The sequence below is a fragment of the Dermacentor andersoni genome, chromosome 3, assembly GCF_023375885.2.
Source record: "Dermacentor andersoni chromosome 3, qqDerAnde1_hic_scaffold, whole genome shotgun sequence".
NCBI lineage: Eukaryota > Metazoa > Arthropoda > Arachnida > Ixodida > Ixodidae > Dermacentor > Dermacentor andersoni.
The window spans coordinates 105,900,008-105,922,456 of NC_092816.1; the positions used below are offsets into that span (position 1 = coordinate 105,900,008).

Here is a 22,449-nt window from a genome sequence, read left to right on the forward strand (position 1 = left end):
CTTCTTTGCGATCTTCCCAAGTTTCAGCTCCACAGAAACCCCGAGACATGAATAACAAAATAGTGAGAAGGTTCCAGGGAAGAAATCAGGCACGGACATACCCTTCCCACCAGCAGCGCATACATCATGATGCCCAGCGACCACCAGTCCGCGGCATGAGAGTATGGTTGAGCTGCCAGGACCTCGGGTGCTATGAAAAGTGAAGAGCCACCAGGCACGCAGTATGAAGGACTCTGTTGACAGAAGCAAACTAAACCACAGTATGGAAAGAACAAGGCGAACAGAATGGAAGGCCCGTGAGGGCTTTCCAAATAAATAATAAAAAGTGGTGAACAGGTGCGGTGCCTGTGTACAAGCGTCTACACAACCTTGAGGCAGCTGCAATATACTGTGCATGATAGATTTTTGAGCAATACAAGTCTAGATTTGTAGCACTGAACGAAACCTAAGGACACAAATTTGCCTTACAGTAAGACCTTGTTAATGTGTTCCTTCCAAACTGGTTTTCCCAATTACAATGTAGCTGAATTCAAAATGGGATACTAAGATCATGTTCAGCATGCTTAGCGTGTTTATATGACACATTTTCAAATTCATGTGTTCTGTTTCTGTGTTACTCTGAAAAAAGTACGGTAGAACCTTGTTGATACGATACCGTTACATACGATTTCCTGGTGCCAACATTCGTGATCGAGAACACAAAAACTGACCCAACAGAGTTATGCTTATTTTTTACCAGTTCGAACGTTCCCGGGAAACACGATTTCTTGCCACCGAAATTCAGTAAATCGCCAAACTGTGATGGTACGATAGGTTTTCCAGCCACTAGATCACATGTAAACAAGAAAATGTGCGAGGCGTGCACGATCGAGAACAGTACATAGCCGCCCACCGCGGCAACTTCATCGCAATGCTTGCCCGCCCGTCTCAGGTGAAAACGCCGGCGCGCACTCAGTTTCTTATTATGGTACCAGCAAATCTCCTCCCAGATCGTTGCACGCCTCATTCACAGCTATCGCCACCAAACCTATTGCGATAAGCACCTTCACCTATCTGTTTTACAGTGTGCTGGGCCCAGTGAGTAGTGCCGTTGGTAGCATACTGCACGCCTTTAGTAGGTGATAATCCAAATGCGCCACCGCTCCCTACTGCAGATGGCGCGATGCGAGCATCACATTTCGCTTCAGCGGCACCCAGCATCGCCCACCAGCTTGATTTCATTTTAGTTTCCCGTTGCCCTCTTAAAACAATAGGCAATAGGAAAACAACAAAACATTTCTTGGGCCGTCAAAGTGCCACCAGCTCGACACGCGCAACGATTCGTGCAACACTTCGCATTAGGCAGATGTCAACTACGTCAACTGTAAAATTTTTGAGTCACTTCAGTCACTTCAGATAGTATGTTTTTTCGGTCAGTACATTTTTTTCCAAGATGTATGAACAGGGTTCTGCTGTATTAGGAGGGTTCCATTGTATTCACTCTCTAGTGCCTGTCCTCCCTGTCATACCTCACACTATGTACTTCTTTTCTTTCCTTTCCCTCTGAAAAGTGCAGCAGGCTCAAGGAGCCTTCCTATGGCCGACTTCTCCTCCTTTCCTCAAACAAAATTTCCCCCGTCTCTCTTTAGGTGCACATGAAATTGCAATTTGACAATAATAATGTCCTACTGCAGATGTTAAATACTGCACATAATGTCCATTCACCCAGAAAAGTTTCCATAACACGAAACTTGGGAAACGTTTATCTTGCTTGCCTTGCAGCCAAGAAGAACATGAAATTTAGGGAGGCACTGCACAGCCTGCATCGGAAGCTGCACAGTGCACATATAAAACTTCTTACATATACCTAGGAAATTAAAGATTCAGTTTCTCTATAAATTTTATCTTCCGAAGACATATGTGGGGAGGTGCATGTACACACACCCACACACACACACGTTTTGGTTAAGCACTACGAGTAACACATACTGTAGCACCAGTCATGCTACGAGCAACAGAGTAAAACAAGCAGCACAGTGTGGTGATTAACTACTACCAAACAGATTTCTCACGCTCATGCTCACCCATAAACTGCATTGTGCCACAGACAGTCTGTGCCCGACCGCAGTAGCTGAGCCACCGGGCGAGTCCAAAGTCTATCAGCTGTATGTGGCCTGGAGAAGAGAAATGTGGGCATTGTCCACATGTACAAGAGCATAATGTGGCAGCCCTGCCCAGCCTGCAAGGCCAACATTAGTGAAGTAAATGACAGAGTGAAAGAAGACTCACCATCCTCATCAAGCAGGACATTCTCCATCTGCAAGTCAGACAACATTACGTGAGCAATGATGTCATGCTTGTGTAAGTAATTCGACATAATGTCAGCAATCACATAGGCAATATGTATTCCAATACAGCCACAGTTCTGGAACAACTTAGTATTGGAAATGAACTCTGTATAGAACAAACAGCATAAATGTAACATCAAACTCTACGGTGAGGGAAATTCAACTCTCTGACATTCTCTGACATTCGTCTCCGCGCGACTCTCATGTCTGCTGGCGTTCCGACTTCCCCGCATGACACGCACAATCGCAGGAGTCTGTGTCACACTGTAGTTATGCAGCTACAATGAGAGACAGAACAAGCATTATCTGGTGCCACCTGAGGGCACGAGAGGAAATCGCTTCCTTCTTCTGGGCTGTGTAACATCTGTGCATGCTGGCCAACTGCATGCTTGTTTGTGCGCTTTGTGAAACTGTCCCACAGGAGGCTTCCCATTCTGCTTCGAAGTGGGGTACTCAGTGTGCCTGTGTTGCGAGCACAAATTTCTAGTTTCCTCCGTTTATCTTGCTGAACTATTCCTTGTAAGTATATCGGCTAGCTGGCATTCTTGTATTTAAAAAGAAAAAGAAAGAAAAATGTGCAACAAATGTCCTTTTTATCTTTTGCACTACTGTGTTCATGGTTATATTGCGCTCAGTTTTACACAGACAATATTAAGGAAGGACAGGACGAAGGACGGATGTGGACGGACGCTACGTCCGTCCACGTCCTGTCCTTCCTTCCTTAATATTGTCTGTGTAAAACTGAGCGCAATATAACCATGAACATTCACCAACTAGCCCCCTTCATTGCTTTAATAAAAGCACTACTGTGTAGTTTGTTCCTTTGTTCTCCAAAGCATTCTAGACCCCACACAGGGAAGGCCTGCATGTTGGCCCATCAAACGCCATCTTCTATCATGCAAGTCACAAGGCCTGCCTCCCAATTTTAAAGCAACTTTGCAATGTGACATTAGGCAGATGGTTTCACTACACACAGGTAAATACTATATAACTTATGGGCATAAAGTTATGGTCAGCCATCCATGCAAGCTAACTTGCCGCAAATGTTATGTGAAAGCATCAGCACATCACGACATAACACGACATAACAGGGCATGAGTCAAATTTCATGCAACACATTTATTTGGTCCTCATAAATTTTCAGCCGGAGATAGCTAAGACAAGTACCAGTGCCAGTTAATATTTTATAACACGGTAAGAAAACAAAAACGAGATTTCACTAACTCCCTGTGAAAGTCTAAAGCAAGTCACTATTGTCAGGCCCCAGGCTCGAGTCGTGCAAGCATCCTCAAGCACAACATGATGCATATCAAAGTAGTTAAATGTTCAGTTTGGATAAGGGAAAAAAACTCAAAAAATGTTACGTGTGAATCTTCAGAAGACTCCATGATAAAAAAAATCTGTTAGGCTCCTCAAGCAAACATGAACAAAATGTTAAAAGTGATCAGCAGTGTGTTAAACACTAGCATGTTTAAAGATCATGCCTAATGACAGCTTTGGAATAAAAATCAACTAAATTGTTTTATGTTATTCTGACCTAGAATGTACTCAAAGGTAAACCTTCCTTTTGTCTAGGAAGCTCTAGACATGAATTCAGCAGTACCAGCGTTTTCCCTAGATTATTCACCTGCACAATATAAAGCCTGTTCCATTCGTAATGGTGACACACACTCCTGCGCCTTGGGCTGTCATTGGCGCGTGGTTCCCCATGTAGTTATCTACACGTTGTTCGCAGTTCCAAGATAACAGCACTGTATTGGACGGCTAAAAACAAGTTGGGAGCAATGATTTACAAGGAAATAAAAACCAGCACAGATAGATACTTGGAAGTCAGTACCTCCTTCCTGCCTTATTCGTGTTGTTCATCCTCTCCACTGCAAGACATGCATTATGCAGTGATTCAGACACACTTACCTTCAGGTCTCTGTAAATGACACCAGCGCAGTGTAGGAAGTCTGTGGGAAAAAAAGATGGACATTTGTACAGCCACAAAGAACCATGCTAATTCTATAAAAGTCATCAATCCCTGTCAAATGTTTATCTGCCTGTCACCAGCCCTGATGAGGTTTAACACTGTTCTGAGCAACTGAAACACAAATGGCCAAAATATCAGCTGTTCATTCCACCACAAGATGTGCAGACAGAAAACAAACTTTAATAATGTTAGCGGCACATTTAAAGTTATAAGATGTTCACTTCCATAACATATCTTTCATATATACCAAAGTATACTACACTGAAATGATATACTGAACATAAGAAAAAGCATGCTACAGTTTCCAATACTTCTGTTGCAGCTAATTACATATAACAGTGAGCTGGACGATGCCCATGAGCTAACTGAGGAGCGACAGCTGAGTGATGCTGCATGTCTCAACCTGTCCTAACATGCTTTTAAAGTGACATTCCTTTGCAAAAACTAGAATCTATGTGCTAGCCTGGTTGCTAATGTAGTTATTCTGCCCTAAGAAACGTTTGGGTGCACAGCTCAGTTCACTACTTCTTTGATTCGGCTTCATTTAAACTTTTGAGGAACAGTGTCAGCGGGGACTCACCAAGGACTAGAGCCAGCTCGGCTATGAGCACTCGTACGAGTTCTTCTGAAAATCCACCTAGTGCTTTCCATGTCAGCCGGAGCTCGCCGTGAGGAACATACTCTGTGACTGTCAACAAAACCAGAATGTCTCAGTACTCACAAAATAAAACAAACAAACAAGCAAAAGATCTGTTGTTAATAACTTTTTTTTTTCTGTTATGACATTTGACATAAGAAAGTTACACTGGAGCTCTGAAGGAGGCCGCAGTGGAAAGCCTACGGTTTCATTTTGACCATCTGGGGTTCTTTCAAGCACACCAAAATCTAAGCACAAGAGTTTTCAAATTCCGCCTCCAAAGAAATATGGCCACAGCAATCAGGTCTTGAACCTGCAACCTTGAAATGTTGAGTGCCTCTACAACAAAATGACCTCTATAATGAAGCAATAATTATCTCCTAGTTCTATTGTGAGCTGTGCCTTTACAACAATTGTGAGCTTTGCTTTTACAACAAAGCGACCATGATTTCAGAGGCCCCAAGCACTTTGTTTTTAAAGGCGTTTGACTGTATTCTGCAGCAGCATTCCATAGCCACTGATATAGCTATGTCATTATTTTTAGTGCTCAAATGATCACCCGTGTCTTAGCATGAATATATTTACTGTTTCCAGGACATTATTTCTGAGAGTTACACCAGGCACAGTCCCGACAGCCTTTCTTCAGCCACTGTATAACTGTGCAAGTAGAAGGTAAAACACTATGACAAAGGAGTTCATTTGTGTTTGTGTTTCTCGCTTTTACTTAGCACAATAATTGTGATGTCCTAACAACTAGCCTTGTCTTCCTTGCTCCGCCAATTCCTTCAGGCAGTTTTGAGATTCTAGTCACATATTCTGCACTACTCTAGACACAATCCAGTTTTCAGCAGCAACAATGTCTAGAACACTATGCATGTTCAATCAATATAAAAATTTCCCAATACAAAAATACAGTATTTACCATACGAGCCCTTAGCCATCATGACTAGACGTGGGGCCCATGCCTCACATGAAAGTGTGACCTCCTGCCGTCGCGTTACTACTAAACTGCACATGGCAAATCAGTTCTGTGGAAGTTCGCAAGGTGCAGGAAATGAAGGAGAAAAATTGGAATCTGTCCGAATTGCAGCACGAAGGTACAAAGGAAACCCATACAGGTTTCTCAGAAAGAAAGCTTCGTATTTGAAGAAAAGTTTGTCTTTGTGCGAGACTCACACCCGGGACTAACGCCTTTCCGGGGCGGTCACTCTGCCATCTGAGCTGACCAGGAGACTAGCTGATCGCAGAGCAAGAGTGAATTAATTGACAACTTGAGGCACTCAGACACTGAAAATGGACACTAATTTAGACTTGCAGAAGCCTGCAAGGTTTAAACTGTGAGAAACATGTATGGGTTTCTTTTGTAGCTTCGTGCTACAATTCGGGTGGATGTCAATTTTTCCCTTACCTTGCGGGCTTCCACAGAACTGAATTGCCATTTTACTTTGGGTGCTTCTGCATACGCAGCGAACTACCGCAACTACTGGCCATGGCCCTAGCTGTGGTAACGGGGCCAAATCACACCACCACTACCAGCTCCATATGAAGCACACAACCCGAAGAGGGCAAAGAAGCTTCCATCGCTTTAGCCTACGCAATGACTAGGGTCTCTTGCATCATTAGCGACTCCAAGACAGCTATCTGCAACGTCACCAGAGGCCACATCTCACCACAAGCAAACCACATACTCTCAAGCACATCCCCATCCCATTGCCGCCGTGTTCAGTTAGTAATCTGGGCCCCGGGCCATGTGATCATTGCCACGAACGAAGCTGCTCATGACGCTGTTCGAGAAATCGTCCACCGGGTGTGCCGCCCGTCTTTGGAGCAGCGACCCCCCCCCCCTCGACAACCTGCAGCCCAGCAGGCTGAAGACGAGGCAGTCATTTCCTGACACAGCCACGAGAAACACAGAGTGGTCACATATGGTGAAATCCTCATGCATTACCGTAAGGCAAGAATGAAGTACCCACCTCCTGACAAGTCACTCATTGAGTACCAGTTGACAACACTGCGATTATTACAGACACACACATTCACCAAACCTTCGCTGTACAGTCACATCTACCCAGATGTTTATACACCACAATGCTGCAAAGTGTGTGGGGCAGCTTGCGCCGACTTCGACCACATTACCTGGGCATGTCCCACAGCGACATGCACCATTCAACACAACACCAATCCTACATTTAATATCAGCACGCCCGAGCAGTGGGAGGCTGTGCTGCTCAGCGCATGCCCAGAGAACGAACTCTGGGCAGTCCGGCTGGCTGCCGCCGCCGCAGCCTGAGGAAGGGGGGCTCTGGTGGGGCTAGTCTCCCGGCCCCCGCCCCCTTTGACCCCAGCAAGGACATTTAATAAAGTTTTGTCCCTCTCTCTCTCTCTCCGCAGAACTGATTTGCCACTTTCAATGTCCCAGTGCCTGAACTTGTCAATTAATTTGCCCTCGCTGTGATAGGCTAGCCTCCTGTTTAGCTCAGATGGTAGAGCGACCTTCGTGGATTCGAGTCCCGGACCAGGACGAATTTTTCAACTGCGAGGCGTTCTTTCTGTGAAACCTTTATGGGTTTCCTTTGTAGCTTCGTGGTACAATTCGAATGGATGCCAACTTTTCCCTTTCATAAACTGCATGTTCATGATGAAAAGGCTAAATGAATAAAATGAGATGATTCAGCAAACCAAGTACGAAGCGAAGTTCTACAGGGAACCCACCTATGAAAAGCTGCTTCCGGGTCTGCCAGTGATGAGTGCAGGGAACCACAAATGGATGCCGACCCAACACAGCCTGGTGAGAAAGAAAGGAACACTAAGTGCAACCCTCCCTCTGTAACGGCCACATGTGTATGAGACTCAGCTCTGAAAGCGTAGAGTGAAGTGCAACATTTGCAGGACACAAAGCCAGCCACAGTAGATGTTAAAAACTAGCACTATTATGTAACATTCCATAATCAACAGAAAGTAAAGCTGCAGCGACGAGCTAGGCCCATGTGCATACTCTTCAGGTGGCAACAGAAGCATTTACGAGATGTAACAAGCTGCCAATTTTGCATCAACTTTGCTTCTTTCATGCGATGTTCCTCATTCTAAAACACTCTACCAATTGAACTGTAAACAATTAATCCCCCAAATATATGATACACGATTGAAGTTCGACAAAGACAGTCACAAAGCATATCAAACCTATCAAAGGCCAAGAAATTGACTAAATAATTATTAACACAGCAGGATTGCCTGTATGGCTTTTGCGACATTTATATAAATAACAGTTCTATTTTTATTTATAAGCTGGATAAATTCATTCGGATAAACTTTTGGAAACTAAAATTTGAGGAACATTATTGAGCTCAAATTATCTACAAAACAAATTTGTGTCAAAATGTATCACAAGTTGCACTGACAAAAAAAAAATTGAATTCAGCTCGTGTTAAACCCCCGAGTCCACAATAAAGATTATAATATTCCCCTTTTCAACACTCAAGGAAAAAGAACAAGAAAAGCAGCGATCACCTGTATAGCAACTTCTTCTTTGCATTGTTGAATGGCTTCCTCCCTGACAACTTCAGCTTTGGAAAGCACCTGGCAGAAAAATTAGCCACAGATTAGGACACTTGTGTAACAAACGAAAAGTTATATTGTGCAGCCTAGGGCACGCCAAACTCCTACTTTGTGAAAGACAAACAAAATAGGAGGCACTTCCTACCTGCACTAACATCAATAAGCCTTTAGGGCACACCTCTGTGCCGTTTTAAAACAAACTGCACAAAATATGCTCGCCACTTCTGCATGTTAACACACCATCATAACTGTCTAAAAACATGCACATATACACTGGCCCATCTAAGCAGACAATACAATTATTAAACCAGAACAATACAGGGTTAAATTCACAAAGTGAGGTCATTGTGGACTGAAACCTAACCCTCTAAGTTCAAATCTGGATCGAATATCACTTGAATATCTGGGTTGTCTTCTTTCTTTGCCATAAAACTCCACTGTTAAAAAGTTTAACTTGTTGCTTTCTTTATAACAATATTTTCAGGAATTCGTAGCACCAGAACAGAAGTTGCTTTCTTCAGCTAAAAATTATGGCACATGAACATGGAAATACTGTAATGCATTATTCATGACTGAAAAAAATGTATATTTTTTTAACCATTCAACAGTATCCTTCCACAGCAAGAACTTAAAATAAGTTTAAAGTTACGTGGAGCCAGGCCCTTGTGTGATATTATCTGATCCACTTATGATCTACCAATAAGAGGCAATATAAAAGTAAAAACTCAGAAGACAATGCTGTACTTTCTTCACTAACCTATTTCATGCTCATGCTGACACATAAACCAGCCTCCTTACTAATTGTGCAAAGGGAACATGGAAAGGACAATTGCCCATACTAACTTATTCAACAAAGAACACATTGCTAAGCAAAGAATGTACCTTCATGGCATAGCACTTGCCAGTAGCAGCCTCTCGCACCAAATAAACTGAACCAAACTTGCTCCCAGAAAGCTGCTTGATTTTCTGAAAGGAAAGAGAGATTCGTTTGTACATTGAAGAGGACAACCTGCAACATACCTGAAGGGATAAACGTTCGTAAGTTCCACAAGGGAAGTTAAGAGCTAACCTGACCAGGTCTTCTCTCAACGTCTGCTTGCCGAGAATCATGATTGCGTAGCGTACCAGTTTTAAGTTCAAATTCCAACAAGATGCCAGATAAAGAGAAATATGGGCTGGTACAACCTAACACTTCAATTCCAATTCTTTTCCTTTTTCTTTGGGCCTATCCCCCGCTTAGGTCACTGGCTTCAAGCAGCATTCTGCCTATGCAATAACGAGGATCAGCCGTTTATGAGCAGTCAACAATGGGAAAGGAACAAAATCAAGCGAGAGGAATCGCTACATAATACCTGCCCTGGGTTCGGATGTGTCACCACATTACTGTGCCACCCTCTCATGTTTGAAAAAGCAAACCGAAGGCCCGAAGTTTTCAAATGCATTCCTGCAAGAAATCTGTGGGGCTGCATACATTAACACGTGTAAATTACCTTTCTCCCATATGCACTACAAACTCTTAGAATGTCTCGTAAAATGTGAAACAGTTTACTTGCCAAGCAAGAAGACATACAGTGAGAGAAAATGAAGATATAAAGGTTCCTTCCTACGTTTACTAGAATAAGGTCACATTGTATTTTCACGACAAGCCTCTAAATTACTCCTTAGGGCAGGAGATTGGGTGAAATGTCAGCATTCTCACTAAACCAACCAAAATATTTTTCCTAGCATAAAAAAAAATATCCAGGTCATGTAAGGTTAAGCAAGTACTGACAAAATTTAGCATATGTTAATTTTGTTATTTAATAGGAGGCTTTAGCTTGGCCTCAATTTCAATGCTTTTCTGAGATGACCCTTGGGCCAATTTTAATGAAATTTGTTGCATATGAAAGATAAAGTTCACATTCTAGTGACTGTTGAAAGCAGAATTTTGATTTAGGGACTGAATCTTTCTTTTTAATTGACAAAAATTGGCAAGCTTGAAAAATACAGGAGCACAAAGTTTCCAAATATATGTAACGCTGCACCGAGAACAGATATTGCAGTTTAGTAACCTGTATCCGTTGTAACATCCAAAGTGGACAAATCTGATATATTAATTTCTATCTTATATGAATTTGTTGAAATGTTTACAAGGATTTTGCTAAACTCCTACTAACATATTACTGGCGTATTTAAGACCCATGTATAATAAATCAATTTTGTCTGCTTTAGATGTACTATTAAATGCGATTCACAGAACTGTGAAAAGTGAGTTACATGTTTTGAAGTTACACAATGTTCAACAATTTTTAATAAAAAAATTGACGCAGTACATCAAACATTCGCTTCCAACAGTCACTAGATATTAACATTTTCTTTTAAATGCAAGAAACCTCATCAAATTTGATGCAGTGGTTGCCGAGAAAAACAATTTCTCCTTTTCCGTGTATTTGGATAGGAGCCCCCAAGCTAAATGGGGCAAATAATAGCGATTTTCTGCCAAAAAAATGTGTTACCAGATAATAGCAGTCTCAGGTCCTTTTGCTCTCTGAGAATGTGCCCGAAAAGATTTAATCCTCACCATCGCAGTAGAAATGCTCGAAATAGTGCTGTTTCACAAGCCATTGACTGCATGCAAACAAGAAGGTCCCGATTTCCTGCAGTCTTGCCGCGCTCACAAACTCGCCGCGGTTCACTCGTACGCAGCTGCAAGGGGTGAGGCGGGAAACCGCACCGCTGACTGATGCTCACAGTGATAAGCATCACACACAATGTGAAAAGAAGGCAGCAATGGTTTTCTTTCTCCCTTTTATTTTTAGCTGCCCCAACTTTTTCGCACCACTCTGCCCAGCGCCCATTTTGCTCAAACCAAAACTCCACTTTGGAGACCTTGTTTGGCTTGCCTATGCGCTGGTTATGTGATCGTTTAGCAATTTTTTTCCAGGCGGTACTTGAAAGCACCAGCACCAGGCAGTGCTTGTCACAGGCAAAAGCCAGGGCACTTGACAGCTCAAAATGGCTCGGAAAAAAAAATAGAAAGCTAGCAGCTATTGCCACAGGACAAAGCCAAATTGAATAAGAAGGCCCACTGTATGCTGCAGGAGAATTTTAGTTATGACAGATGCAATTTGAATAAAATGACACATTTCAGAATGCTTGGAACCATTTTTCTCAGTTTGTGTTTTTTTTCACAAAAGCTTACGATTGCAAAATACTATCATTCTTTTACAAGAAAAGGAAAGCTTATCAGTAGGGTGCTCACTGGACTGCAATTTTATGCAAGATGCAACTGTGGACTCAAATTTTCAGATTTATTAATTTCTTTATATGAAAATTGAAATTTTGGCCGAAAGTGGTAGTTCAATTCCTGGTGAAGCCAATTATGCAATTTTTTGTTCAATAAGAACTTCGGGAATTGAACAAGATAGCTGCACAGTGGCATAGTTTGGGCCTTTTTAATAATACATTAAGCACGACAACTCCAAAATCATTTGTCATTTTAGAATGATAGCTTTCGCGGCTAAACATAGTCACTTCAACATTTGAAAATAAGCAACTCTCAAAAATTCTTTTAGAATAATAAAATTTGCACCTGGTCTTATAATATTGTCCTGAACACATCCTCCACTATTTATAAATATCAGGCTAGTAGTACAAAAGTTCCCTTTAGAGGGCCATATCCTCCCTTGACACAAGTAGGTAGGCAGCTTTCAATCCAGCAATCGTTCAATGAAAGCTAAACTGCTCCAGAGCAGTGTTGGCAAAATATGCTTTTGAAGCATGTCATTAAAGTGAGATAAACAAGTAGCTAAAGTTCTGCTAAATTTGGCAGCAAAACTGTCATAATTGTCACAAAAGCTTTTGAGTAAATTTTCGTCAATGCATATGCATTTTGTAACCCTACAATATAAGCTAACATGATGTAAATCGTTTAGAGAAGCATTTCACGCTTGTTTATGGTCCATGCAGGTGAGGAACAGTGTGTAGTGTGCTTTTGCTTTACTATTATATTTACGTAACAATGAATGGATGATAACAGCTGATATTTGGCGTTTACCTTCAGATTGTGAGGCTTCGGAGAGGACTTCAGTTTAAATTTTAGCTTCTGGAATTTTTTAAGTGTGCCGAGCATTTCTGCATTCCGAGCCTGCAGCTAGGATGACGTAAGCAACTGACCTGAAAGCTGGCTTCGTGCAGCTTGCTGCGAACGGGAAACTCGGGCAAAAAGAGGGCCTCAGCCAGTGTCACCGGCCATGGTGTCTTGGCGAGAGGGTCAGCGCAGGCTGACGGTGCTTCTATTGGCACTGCGCTCGTTAGTGGTGGCAAGCGAGGCTGCCAACGCAACTGGCGTCGACGGCCCAGGCTGGTGGACGCCCGCGACCATGAACGCTGGGCACTGGCCACCGAGTGCACACTCTGGCTGCTGCCCCAGCTCAGCTGCAGAGAGACAGAACAAAAACGTAAGCATTGTAGTCCAGACCGGAAGGTTATTTGCTCTCAATAAAGGCTTTAATTCAGCTAATTATATTCCTTGGGTCTTACGTGCCAAAACCATGATCTGACTGTACATCAGGCTGTAGTGGGGGCCTCCACACCAATTTTGACCATCTGGGGTTCTTTACAGTGTGCCTGATTCTAAGTACACAAATGTTTTTGCATATTGAGCCCATCAAAATGCAGCAGTTGTGACAGGGATTAAACCCACGACCTCGAGTTCAACAGTGCAACGCCATAGCCACTATGCTACCGTGACAGGTTTCAACCAAGCTTTTACATAGAGAAACCAGAGGGGTCACTGTCAGGTGTTACTGGCCTCCTTTCCAATTCCACCCTAACGTTTCTTTCTTGCACGTAACCATTGTACCTTCCATAGTTTTCTAACTCTAGACAATCTTACATTTCATTTATTTAAGCGCGAATGCTAATCCCAAGTGAATGCTTCACACCTAAGTTCAGCTCACATGAAGATTGTTGCCAAACGGATGCAGATTTATATTAAAGTAAAGCATCTATAGCATTACTCCCCAGGTTTTGTTACATCATCATACTTCCAGGTAGCTTCAATCCCAGCCACCATGTGGCACCCACAAAGGCCTTTATAGGATGACTCACCAAGTTTTGCCACATCGTCATCTGTCAAGAACGAGAAGACGGGGGACCAAGGGGTCCATTTTTCGTAAGTTACAACCACATAAAGCCAGCAGACAATGGTAAAAAGAAAGGCATAGGAGGATTTAACCGTTTATTTAATTATAATCTAGAAATTATTTTAAAAATTAAAACGAGAGTGAACAAAAAAATTTGGCAGAGGCACTTAACATTGCTTATGTGTGGAACTGCAAAAGCATTACAGTCCTTTTTGTGAAATGCATTTTTCCAAGTATTCCTTCTCTGTGCAAGCCCTCGCCTGCGTTCTAACTGCGCCTCAGTAAGGCCAAATCAAAACGCGTCAAGCGTCTCAACACGCTCGCTTGCCAGCGAGGAATTCTTAACTTGACAGAAGGCTCAGCGTTGTTCAATTGCACACTAATGTTTTTTTTTTTTTATACATTCATTTCATATACTCACGACGTGGCACCACCTCCTCCCGATTGGCTGCACCATCATGTGTCCTATGACACACCCACTAGGCCCCACCTTTTGAAGTGACGTGTGCAGTGGTGCACTCACTAGGCCCACCTTTAGTCAGCAGCCACTGTGGCATGGGGGAAGAAAGCTTGTCTCTCACCTGAGAGGCCCAGGGGTTTGATTTCCACCCAGACCAAAATGTACCAAATTTTTTCTTCAAAGCCATTGACTTACTTTGTTTACAGGAAACTCCCTGAGAAATTTGACGTCAATCCAAGCACTTTTTACATGGTTTTACTCTTTGCGCCGTCAGCCACGTTTGGTACCATCACTCGGTGGCAACGCTGCATTTTCGTGTAACAGGGCATGTGATGCTTTCGAATGAAAACAACTGGCCACAAGTGGGATATGAACCCACGTCTTCACATTATGCGCGCAATGCTCAGACCAACTGCGGCGTCATTTTCCCATCCACTTTCTTGGGCATTTATGCATATGTACAGCAGTTAACCCTGGAAGTGTCAGCCAGCACCACCAATCACAGCCTCGGTGCCGGATGTAGAACATGCTTTCTTCTTCAAAGTACAGCATGGTATGAGAACTTGAGAGAGGGCAACTTGACCAATAAACCCTCGTAAGCTACCAGAAGGCATCAAAGCTGCTGAAGACTAGACCCTCGCTATGTAATGAACAACCACACAGCCTCAGACACAGCCTCCACGCATCAACTACAAATCTAGTAGGCAGCGTGTGTTTGAGAGTGCCACCAAGGGCTCTCTCGTTCTCATTTGTACACAGTAGATTATGCATCTAGTTCAGTGCAGCATAAATGGGTGAGGATGTTTCCTCATTCTCAATGTACTGATCCATTGTGCATTGTACTTGAGATGGTGTTCTGCACTACTACACATGGCATTGGGGAGCTTCACATCACAATCATGATGTATGAAAACTGCATGCCTAGAGGGTGGTCTGCATCAGCCTGCTTGTGATGGCCACTAAGGTAAGTGCAAGAAATTGAATTATGCAAACAACGCCATGGTGCTGCTAAATGTTATGCTGTCACCAAAAGTGTTTAAGAGAGTCCATCAACTGTTCACGTTTATACAATTAAAACATTGATTAAAATAGTTGTGGCTGGCACTGCGTGCATTATTATGTTTCAACAGTTTGTAATGTAACACAGAAAGGCAGACATCGACATGATCAACCAGATGGGCAATACACAAGTGAGGTACACAGAAGCATAAATGTTATAACATTTTATCCCATGTGCTGTGTGCCAAATGCTTTGCATTGACATAGGTTCCCACATTGTGGGGGATCTGCATCATTTTGTTACTGCCCAATTGACCTCAGCAAGCTGCTGTTCAAAAGAGGTCGTCATGTAAATTATATTGTTTAAGTTAACACAGATTACACTGAGGGCTGTTTGTAGCAGTTCCTTCTTGAAGCACACATTGCCTGCATGAACACAGGTACAGCTGCAGGATTGGCAAAAACTACCACCTGCAATGCTGCATGTGTTTTTCGTACCAGAGCCTTTAATTCTCTGTTGATCTGGTTAAAGCTTTTCTTCTCCCTGGTGCCTTATGTGTGCTTTCTCTCAAGTTGCGCAATAAAAAGGATTCTTTTTAGCAATTAGATTTATGTAGCTTCTTCTGCCCTAACAATACCAAAAAGAAAATTTAGTCTTGTTCCCAATTTGACTACTTCCTACATTGAACACAGAAATAAAGTGGAACATTCCAAATGATGTGTCCAACTAGCCACTGAGTTCTGGTCTCACTATGTGCGTCTCTAAATTTTCACTGCACAATGCATATAGGTGTGAGCTGCAAACAAGCATGGTTCTATGGTTTAAGCTCACAGACATGTACAAGCAGACATGAGGAAGTACAATATGCTCTAAGCAATTCAAGCACATGTGCAACAAGCTTTTTAATATTTGAAGTATCATACCACAATATACTCTAATCGGAGTAATGTATTTGCTTTAGGTGCTCACATATTGAACAGCTCAGTGTATTGTCAACATTTCGCAGCTAACTAAAGAAACAGTGCTTTTTACATCATTACTATATGCAAACAGCATTTTACTAAATTTTCTTGCTTACTAGTCAATGAATTATACCTACTTTTCATGAGACCTTAAGGTACATTGCATAGTTCTGTATGCACACAGAAAAATATGTTGGTAATTAAAGTAGAGAACTTCGCTGGCTATACAGAATACCAACAATGTCACACTGGTAAGCCAGATAAGTGCTTGTGTTATGAAAGAACATAAGTATAAAGATTGCAAACAGTGGGGTTTTGATTTTTCTGGGGCATACGTATACCTCCCTCTTGTGTGACTGCTTGAAAAACTTTGTGATGGTAAGATCGGCTGCTAAAATTTATTTGACTGTGGTTAACACAGCAATGCATAGTTAATCCTTTAAAGTTCACAGAGTGCAACTTTGAAATACTTGTAAACGAAGGCGTGATCAAATAACAGCGACATACCAGATGCACAGCTTCTATAGTTTATGAATGCTTCTTGCTACGACATTGCAAAACCCGCCGTTAAAAGAGCACACGCGGCATAGCACGCAAGTTTCTGTCGCGGCTGAGCCATGCACACACGGATCGGTTTACTACGAGCGCCGAGACAGCGTGCAAGAAAACACGTGAGCGGTGTTACCTTTCGAAGCCAGCCCATCGCTTGTCCGGTGCTGCTCGCCCGCTCCTTGGTCCTTCGGCTACACAGAGAGCTTCCGCGGCGAGACCCTGCCTATTGTTATAGAGACGACGCTCCCGGGACTCCGCTCATACGGCAACCTTGAAGGTACCGGCAATTATGAGGGGGCCCGAGCGCACCGTTTCGTTTCTTTTCCCTGTCGCGGCGCTAAGGCACGCGGCCACGGGAGCAAAAAGCGCGCCTTGGCCCCACTTTTTACGCGCTGCGCCAGTTGGGCAGACAAGCGTGTAGCACAAAAGGAATTTCGCGCCCGAAAGGCGCGTACGCACAGCCTCGCGCGGCTCGCACCAAAAGATCGCCGAGAACATTCCGATGCACAGACCCGTAACAGCGCGCGCGCCGCATGCACATATACGCACACGCTCGTCGCGCGCACGACTTCCTGCAGCATGCGAGTGCACAGACCCGCGCTTGTTTACCTGAGACTGCGTCGAGCTCCATCTCCGACACTGCTGCTGCTGCTGCTGCTCTTGCGACTCGGAGCTCGGTTTTTGCTGGCTGTTGCCCATGTAACGCGGGGTTCTTGGCGGTCGTTGAACAGCAGGCCTTCGTTCATCGCGGCGAGGAGTACCACCAACCGTGCTTCATCCGGTGATGAGCAACGTAGTTGGCGTTTAAAGGCATGCTGTTGCCCCGGTAACCGCGAGATCCCGTCCCGGTGATTTTACATGTTACCTTCGCTGCTTTCGCCATCTGACAAAACCTGCGCAGATGCAACGGAACGCCCCCTGAAAAACCGAAACAGAAGCATCTTGAAAACCATTTTCCACACCATCCTGCAAAAACTATTGACTTAGGTATGATATTATTTATAAAGCAAATTATAAAAATATTCAACCCTTTTTAATGCAAATGAATAGCGATTGAGGCACAACCGAGAGTACCCAGCTCCCCCCCCCCTTTTTTTTTTCGGACTTTATTTATTTTTGCAGCAATCCGATCATCTAGCCAAAGCCAACCAAGTTGGTTCGCTCGATCGAAAGGACACGGAGGGCATCATGGCGAGCCTTACCTTAAAGCAAGCTTTTCGTAACTTCTCGAAATCGACGGCTAGGTTTGCCCAGCAAGGGGGTGAACATTCCCATGAAGGCCAGTATCGCACTGTTAAACTGTTGGTTCGCTTACAGCTTGACGGGGCATTGAGCTCGGGGAAGGAAAAAGATAAGCTGCAGCCGGCGTGGCTTTCTGAACGGGAGGAGACTCTGACGTCGAGTGCTTTAATAACGTTGCGTTAATTCACTTGGTTTTCTTTGTATATACTGCCTCGTTTCTCATGGCAACCCTTCTCTGTGCAGCTGGTGAGCTGCTGTGGAAGAGGCTGAGTTTCTTCGTCGCCTTCCCAGCCATCGCGCTGTGCGGCATCAACGTCTACTTGGCTGAACTGGAGCACAAGAAGCATTTCCACAGACCGGAGTACCGCCCTTACGAATATCTTCACATCCGGACCAAGGTTGAGTACACATTCAAAATCTGATGCTTAGTTCTTGCGCCGCATCAACCATGACTCGGCAACCTGTCGGCTTCGTGCGGACGAAGTCTGCATTGCTCCACAACCGGCAGCGTCTCAAGAGCAACACGTTGTGTGTGGCTAGCGCTTGTTATTTTCGTTTGGTATGGTTGTCCTGCGCAGTGTCTGGTTATTATTTTTTGTACTGTTTTCCTGTTAATGTTCGTGCTTCTCATATCTGTTGTGAAGCAGAATAACTGCGGAGAAAACGAAGCAACCGCTGTGGTGCCGTTATGTTGAGAAAGATACAGTACTGCATATATAGGTACATGTCAGCTTTCATGCCAGCCGATTTTTTTTTTTTTTTTAGCAAGCTGGTTACTTAACAGGCCGACTTGTACAGCAAATTGCAGTCTGATGTTACTGATTTAACAATTTCATTTATTAACCTTGTGTATCAGTTTAGGGAACATGTCCCAATTGTGGAGCTGAAGCCGAGCAGTAGTGACGTCATGCCCGCTAACTGAAATACCGTGCTTGGTACCAGTTTCAAGAAATGTCTTTGAATTCTGTGGCGAAGGGCAACTGTGGTGTGCATTGATGTTTGTTACACTTACCAGCACTGATAAATGTTAACTGGAAGATCAGTGCATTTCGCTGCAGAATTTGATGATGTAAAGTTTCTCTGAGAATAGCTTTAACGCTGTTCTTCGGTAATTTCCATGACTAGCAGTTGCTTGAGCAGTTGCTTGAGTACATGCCTTCACTCCATGCATTCAAATGAACTCCAAAGAGAATCTGCGGCTGTAGGTATTAAGGGCTCTTTTTTTTTTTTTTTTTTTTTCGTTCGTTCGTATTCATTCATTATATGCCCCACCGTGTGACCAAGGGGGTGTGGCTACGTGTGGGCTGATGAAAAAGGGCAGGAAAGGATGAAAAATGGATCAGTACGAAATACAGCCCCTGGTTAAAAAGAACTATCGCTCAGAAATCGCAACGGAGGGCAGCCGAGGCACAGTGACCGCTCTGCCATCCTCCTTATTGAGTCATGGCAGTTGCATTCTGATAGGGGCGAAATGCAAAAACACCCATCTACAATGTTTTGGGTGTGCATTGAAGAGCCCAAGGTGGTCAGAATTAATACAGAGCCCTCCACCGTAGCATCGCTCATAACCATCCACTGTGCAGTTCCATGATGTTAAACCCCACGATTTAGTTTGAGTCAAGGTTTAGTGTAGAGTGGAGTAATTGAGCAGAGACGCACATAGTAAGGCCAGCACTCAGTGGCTAGTTGGACACATCATTTGGAATGTTCCAGTTTATTTCTGTGTTCAGTGTAGGAAGTAGTCAAGATAAGGGGATAGAACTCGCATGTTTCTGTTGCTACTATTTCTTTGTTTTACCGTATGTGCATTTTGCCATGTTGAAACTACTTTGCTGCTCTGAGGAATATGTTCTGTGAACTGTTATTAATATTTTCCTGATTAAAAATGGGCTCTAAATGATGCATGTTAGTAGTACAAAATTTCACACTTGGTATCCCTGCTTCTTTTGACCCTGAAACGTACCTCGCAGGATGCATTGTTCTCAGCTCAAAATCAAAATTAAAGTTGTCTAAGTTGTTGCATCAGTAAGGAATTTAAGTTCTAGAGCATTAATTAGAAACCCTTAATTTTCACTGGGAAAGTTCAGTGGAGCATGAGAAATAGTTGAGACACACAGGCTTATGACTCAGAGGCATTAACATCAAACTTAGAGTATAGTATGTAGAGACAAGTTGGCAGCAGCTATGGGTTCCTTTACATATGTGTGCCTTAGTGTGCCGGAAGGCCCCTATGAAGAACTTTTTTTTAATCACTATCTAGCGTACTTAGACAAATGCACAATCAAGACAGTGTTGTTTGATTGTTTTCTTGTGTTTATGCTTAAAACCTTGATACTTTCTGTAAATTTTATGTGCCACTGTTGTTACAGCTTGCAGCAGCTTTATTACTTTTGTACCTGATGTTTTTTTTAGAGCTGACCTCTTCTCCGAATGCTTTTTTCTTTTCTTTTTTTAGAAATATCCCTGGGGAGATGGAAACCGTGCTCTCTTCTTCAACCCTAAGGTGAACTGGGTTCCTGGAGGCTATGTAGAGTGAACACCTAAGCAGGCCCTTTGCTGCGCCGATTGTTCACTGGAGAATTCTAACTAGGCAATGGTCCTAGGAACTACAATAAAGATAGTTCCTCCGCTTGAAGAAAGTATTTACATGTTATTTCCCATCGCTTGTGGACACACCTGTTACTGTAACAGAAGCAAATGTAAACTAGCACATGTAATGCTTTCATTCTGTTGTGTTACAGAGATGTACAGTGCTCACAGACTCGGAATTAGTTTATTCATGTCAGTAATGAGGTAAGAATTACAAGACTCGGTGCGTGGACAGGAGTTTCTGTAGTCAGAAAACTGAATTGGGACCTCCTGCACATGACGACAAATTATTTAAACATCAATGACAACATATGAAACTTTTCAACTATAAGATCCTGTAAAATGTCGTGACATACAAATGATGAAAATATTTTTAAGGCAGTGATTAAATTACTAGAAGTGAGAAACGACAAAGGTGCATTATTGAAATACTTAAGACTTAAACAGAAACAAAATGCAGGAAAGAAATGGACATAATTGAACTTATCTCACAAAAACAGATAATGCAATGATCATGTTCAATTTGTCAGAAATAGCTAAAATGTTTCAGCCCTGTTTGAAATTGACGAGGCTGAGTGAGGAATGAAACTGCAGGAAAACTAATACTGAGTTTAATTGCTCGAGAGAGCGATGTTATGTCGCTACATGTCTGGTCTCTTAAGGTGCTTTTCGCTCCTATCTAAGCATAAGAGTGAAAACCAAAATGCAACCTGCCGTGGTTGCTTAGTGGCTATGGTGTCGGGCCGCTAAGCACAAGGTCGCGGGATCGAATCTCGGCCACATTTCGATGGGGGCGAAATGTTAAAACACCAGTGGTACTTAGATTTAGGCGCATGTTAAAGAACCCCAGGCAGTCCAATTTCTGGAGTCTCTCACTACGGCGTGCCTCATAATCAGATCGTGGTTTTGGCACGTAAAGCCCTGTAATTTTTTTTACCACATTGCAAACTGGGGAAGTGGGGGGGTGGGATACGAAAGTATGGGCGTGTTGGTTTGGTGTAAATTGACATCTTTTCTTTTTAATTTCATGAGTCGTACACACAGCTTTTAAAGTTCTCAGACCAGTCGCAGCGGCTCAGTAACTATGGCATTGTGCAGCTGAGCATAATGTCCCATATTTTATTTCAGGCCATCGCGACAGCTTTCCGGTGAATTGGGAATGCAAAAGCTATCATGTACCAAGCTTAGTACGCACATATGAATGGCCAGGAAGTCAAAATGAATTAGTAGCTCTCATGTATGGCATCTCTGATAGCCCTTGTGTTCTACTCCACCAAACAAACTCGATGTATTGTAATGAGACATTGTTTCTCTTCAAGCCAAGTAACGAACGCAATCTTGATTCGGACGATGTCCTCCGAGATTGCAGAGCAGGCTGCAATAGCGACGGCCTTATTGGACGACAAGAGGACATCAATCTACAGTGACTCGATATCAGCTGTTAGGCCATTTGCCAAAGGAACCATATCCGAGCTGGCCCTAAGGATTCTAGGAAGCAAGAAGATCAAGCCACACACATTGATCTGGTTTCCAGCTCACATGGGACAGATCGAGGGTGCCCTGCCCAACCTCAATGAGTCAGCACACGGAGCTGTGCGAGGGATCATCAACTGCGTAGCTACCGGGCAGCATGACGCTGGGGGTATTGACAATTGGGACTCTCCTTCCTTGTACACCGAAATTACTAAGCACTTTTACTTGGCTCGGAGGATCTACCCCCTCCCACACTGCAAACTCAATAGACCTCAGGCTTTGACACTAAGGCTTCTACAGACTGGGGCATACCCAAAACCCCTACTCCTTCACAAGATGTACCCCGAAATTCAGACAACAAATGCATGTGCACTATGCAATGACTTAGCGAACTTACCTCACATGCTCTGGCGATGTCCCGCGTTACGCGGTGATGAAAGCAACACTTCACGCTGGGATGCAGTCCTACACAGCCCCAACCTCGAAGAACAGTTTAGATAAGTGCCAAGATTATTCCGTAAAATTTCTTTCATTTGAAAGCTCAATCCTAT

General features: G+C 43.3%; 2 protein-coding genes across 3 annotated transcripts in view; one reads left to right on the forward strand and one right to left on the reverse strand.

The window, feature by feature from the left end:
- LOC126540106 (ribosomal protein S6 kinase-related protein-like) overlaps positions 1–17,596 on the reverse strand; it is a 30,538-nt gene extending 12,942 nt beyond the window's left edge. For both annotated transcript variants that reach the window (XM_050186901.2, XM_055075293.1), the window contains exons 1-10: positions 17,204–17,596; positions 12,650–12,910; positions 9,377–9,460; positions 8,447–8,515; positions 7,652–7,724; positions 4,883–4,990; positions 4,242–4,282; positions 2,269–2,296; positions 2,064–2,153; positions 102–190 (exon numbers count right to left, since the gene is read on the reverse strand). In XM_050186901.2, the coding sequence (XP_050042858.1) occupies positions 102–190; positions 2,064–2,153; positions 2,269–2,296; positions 4,242–4,282; positions 4,883–4,990; positions 7,652–7,724; positions 8,447–8,515; positions 9,377–9,460; positions 12,650–12,910; positions 17,204–17,293 (933 nt within the window). In that variant the 5' untranslated portion in view covers positions 17,294–17,596. The remainder of the gene's footprint in view (positions 1–101; positions 191–2,063; positions 2,154–2,268; positions 2,297–4,241; positions 4,283–4,882; positions 4,991–7,651; positions 7,725–8,446; positions 8,516–9,376; positions 9,461–12,649; positions 12,911–17,203) is intronic.
- Positions 17,597–17,733: 137 nt separating this feature from the next.
- LOC126540148 (cytochrome c oxidase subunit 6A2, mitochondrial-like) lies at positions 17,734–20,475 on the forward strand. The gene is made up of 3 exons (XM_050186938.3): positions 17,734–17,873; positions 18,080–18,234; positions 20,292–20,475. Exons 1-3 carry the CDS (start codon positions 17,783–17,785, stop codon positions 20,370–20,372), a joined length of 327 nt encoding a protein of 108 aa, XP_050042895.1. The 5' UTR covers positions 17,734–17,782; the 3' UTR covers positions 20,373–20,475.
- Positions 20,476–22,449: the final 1,974 nt, after the last annotated feature.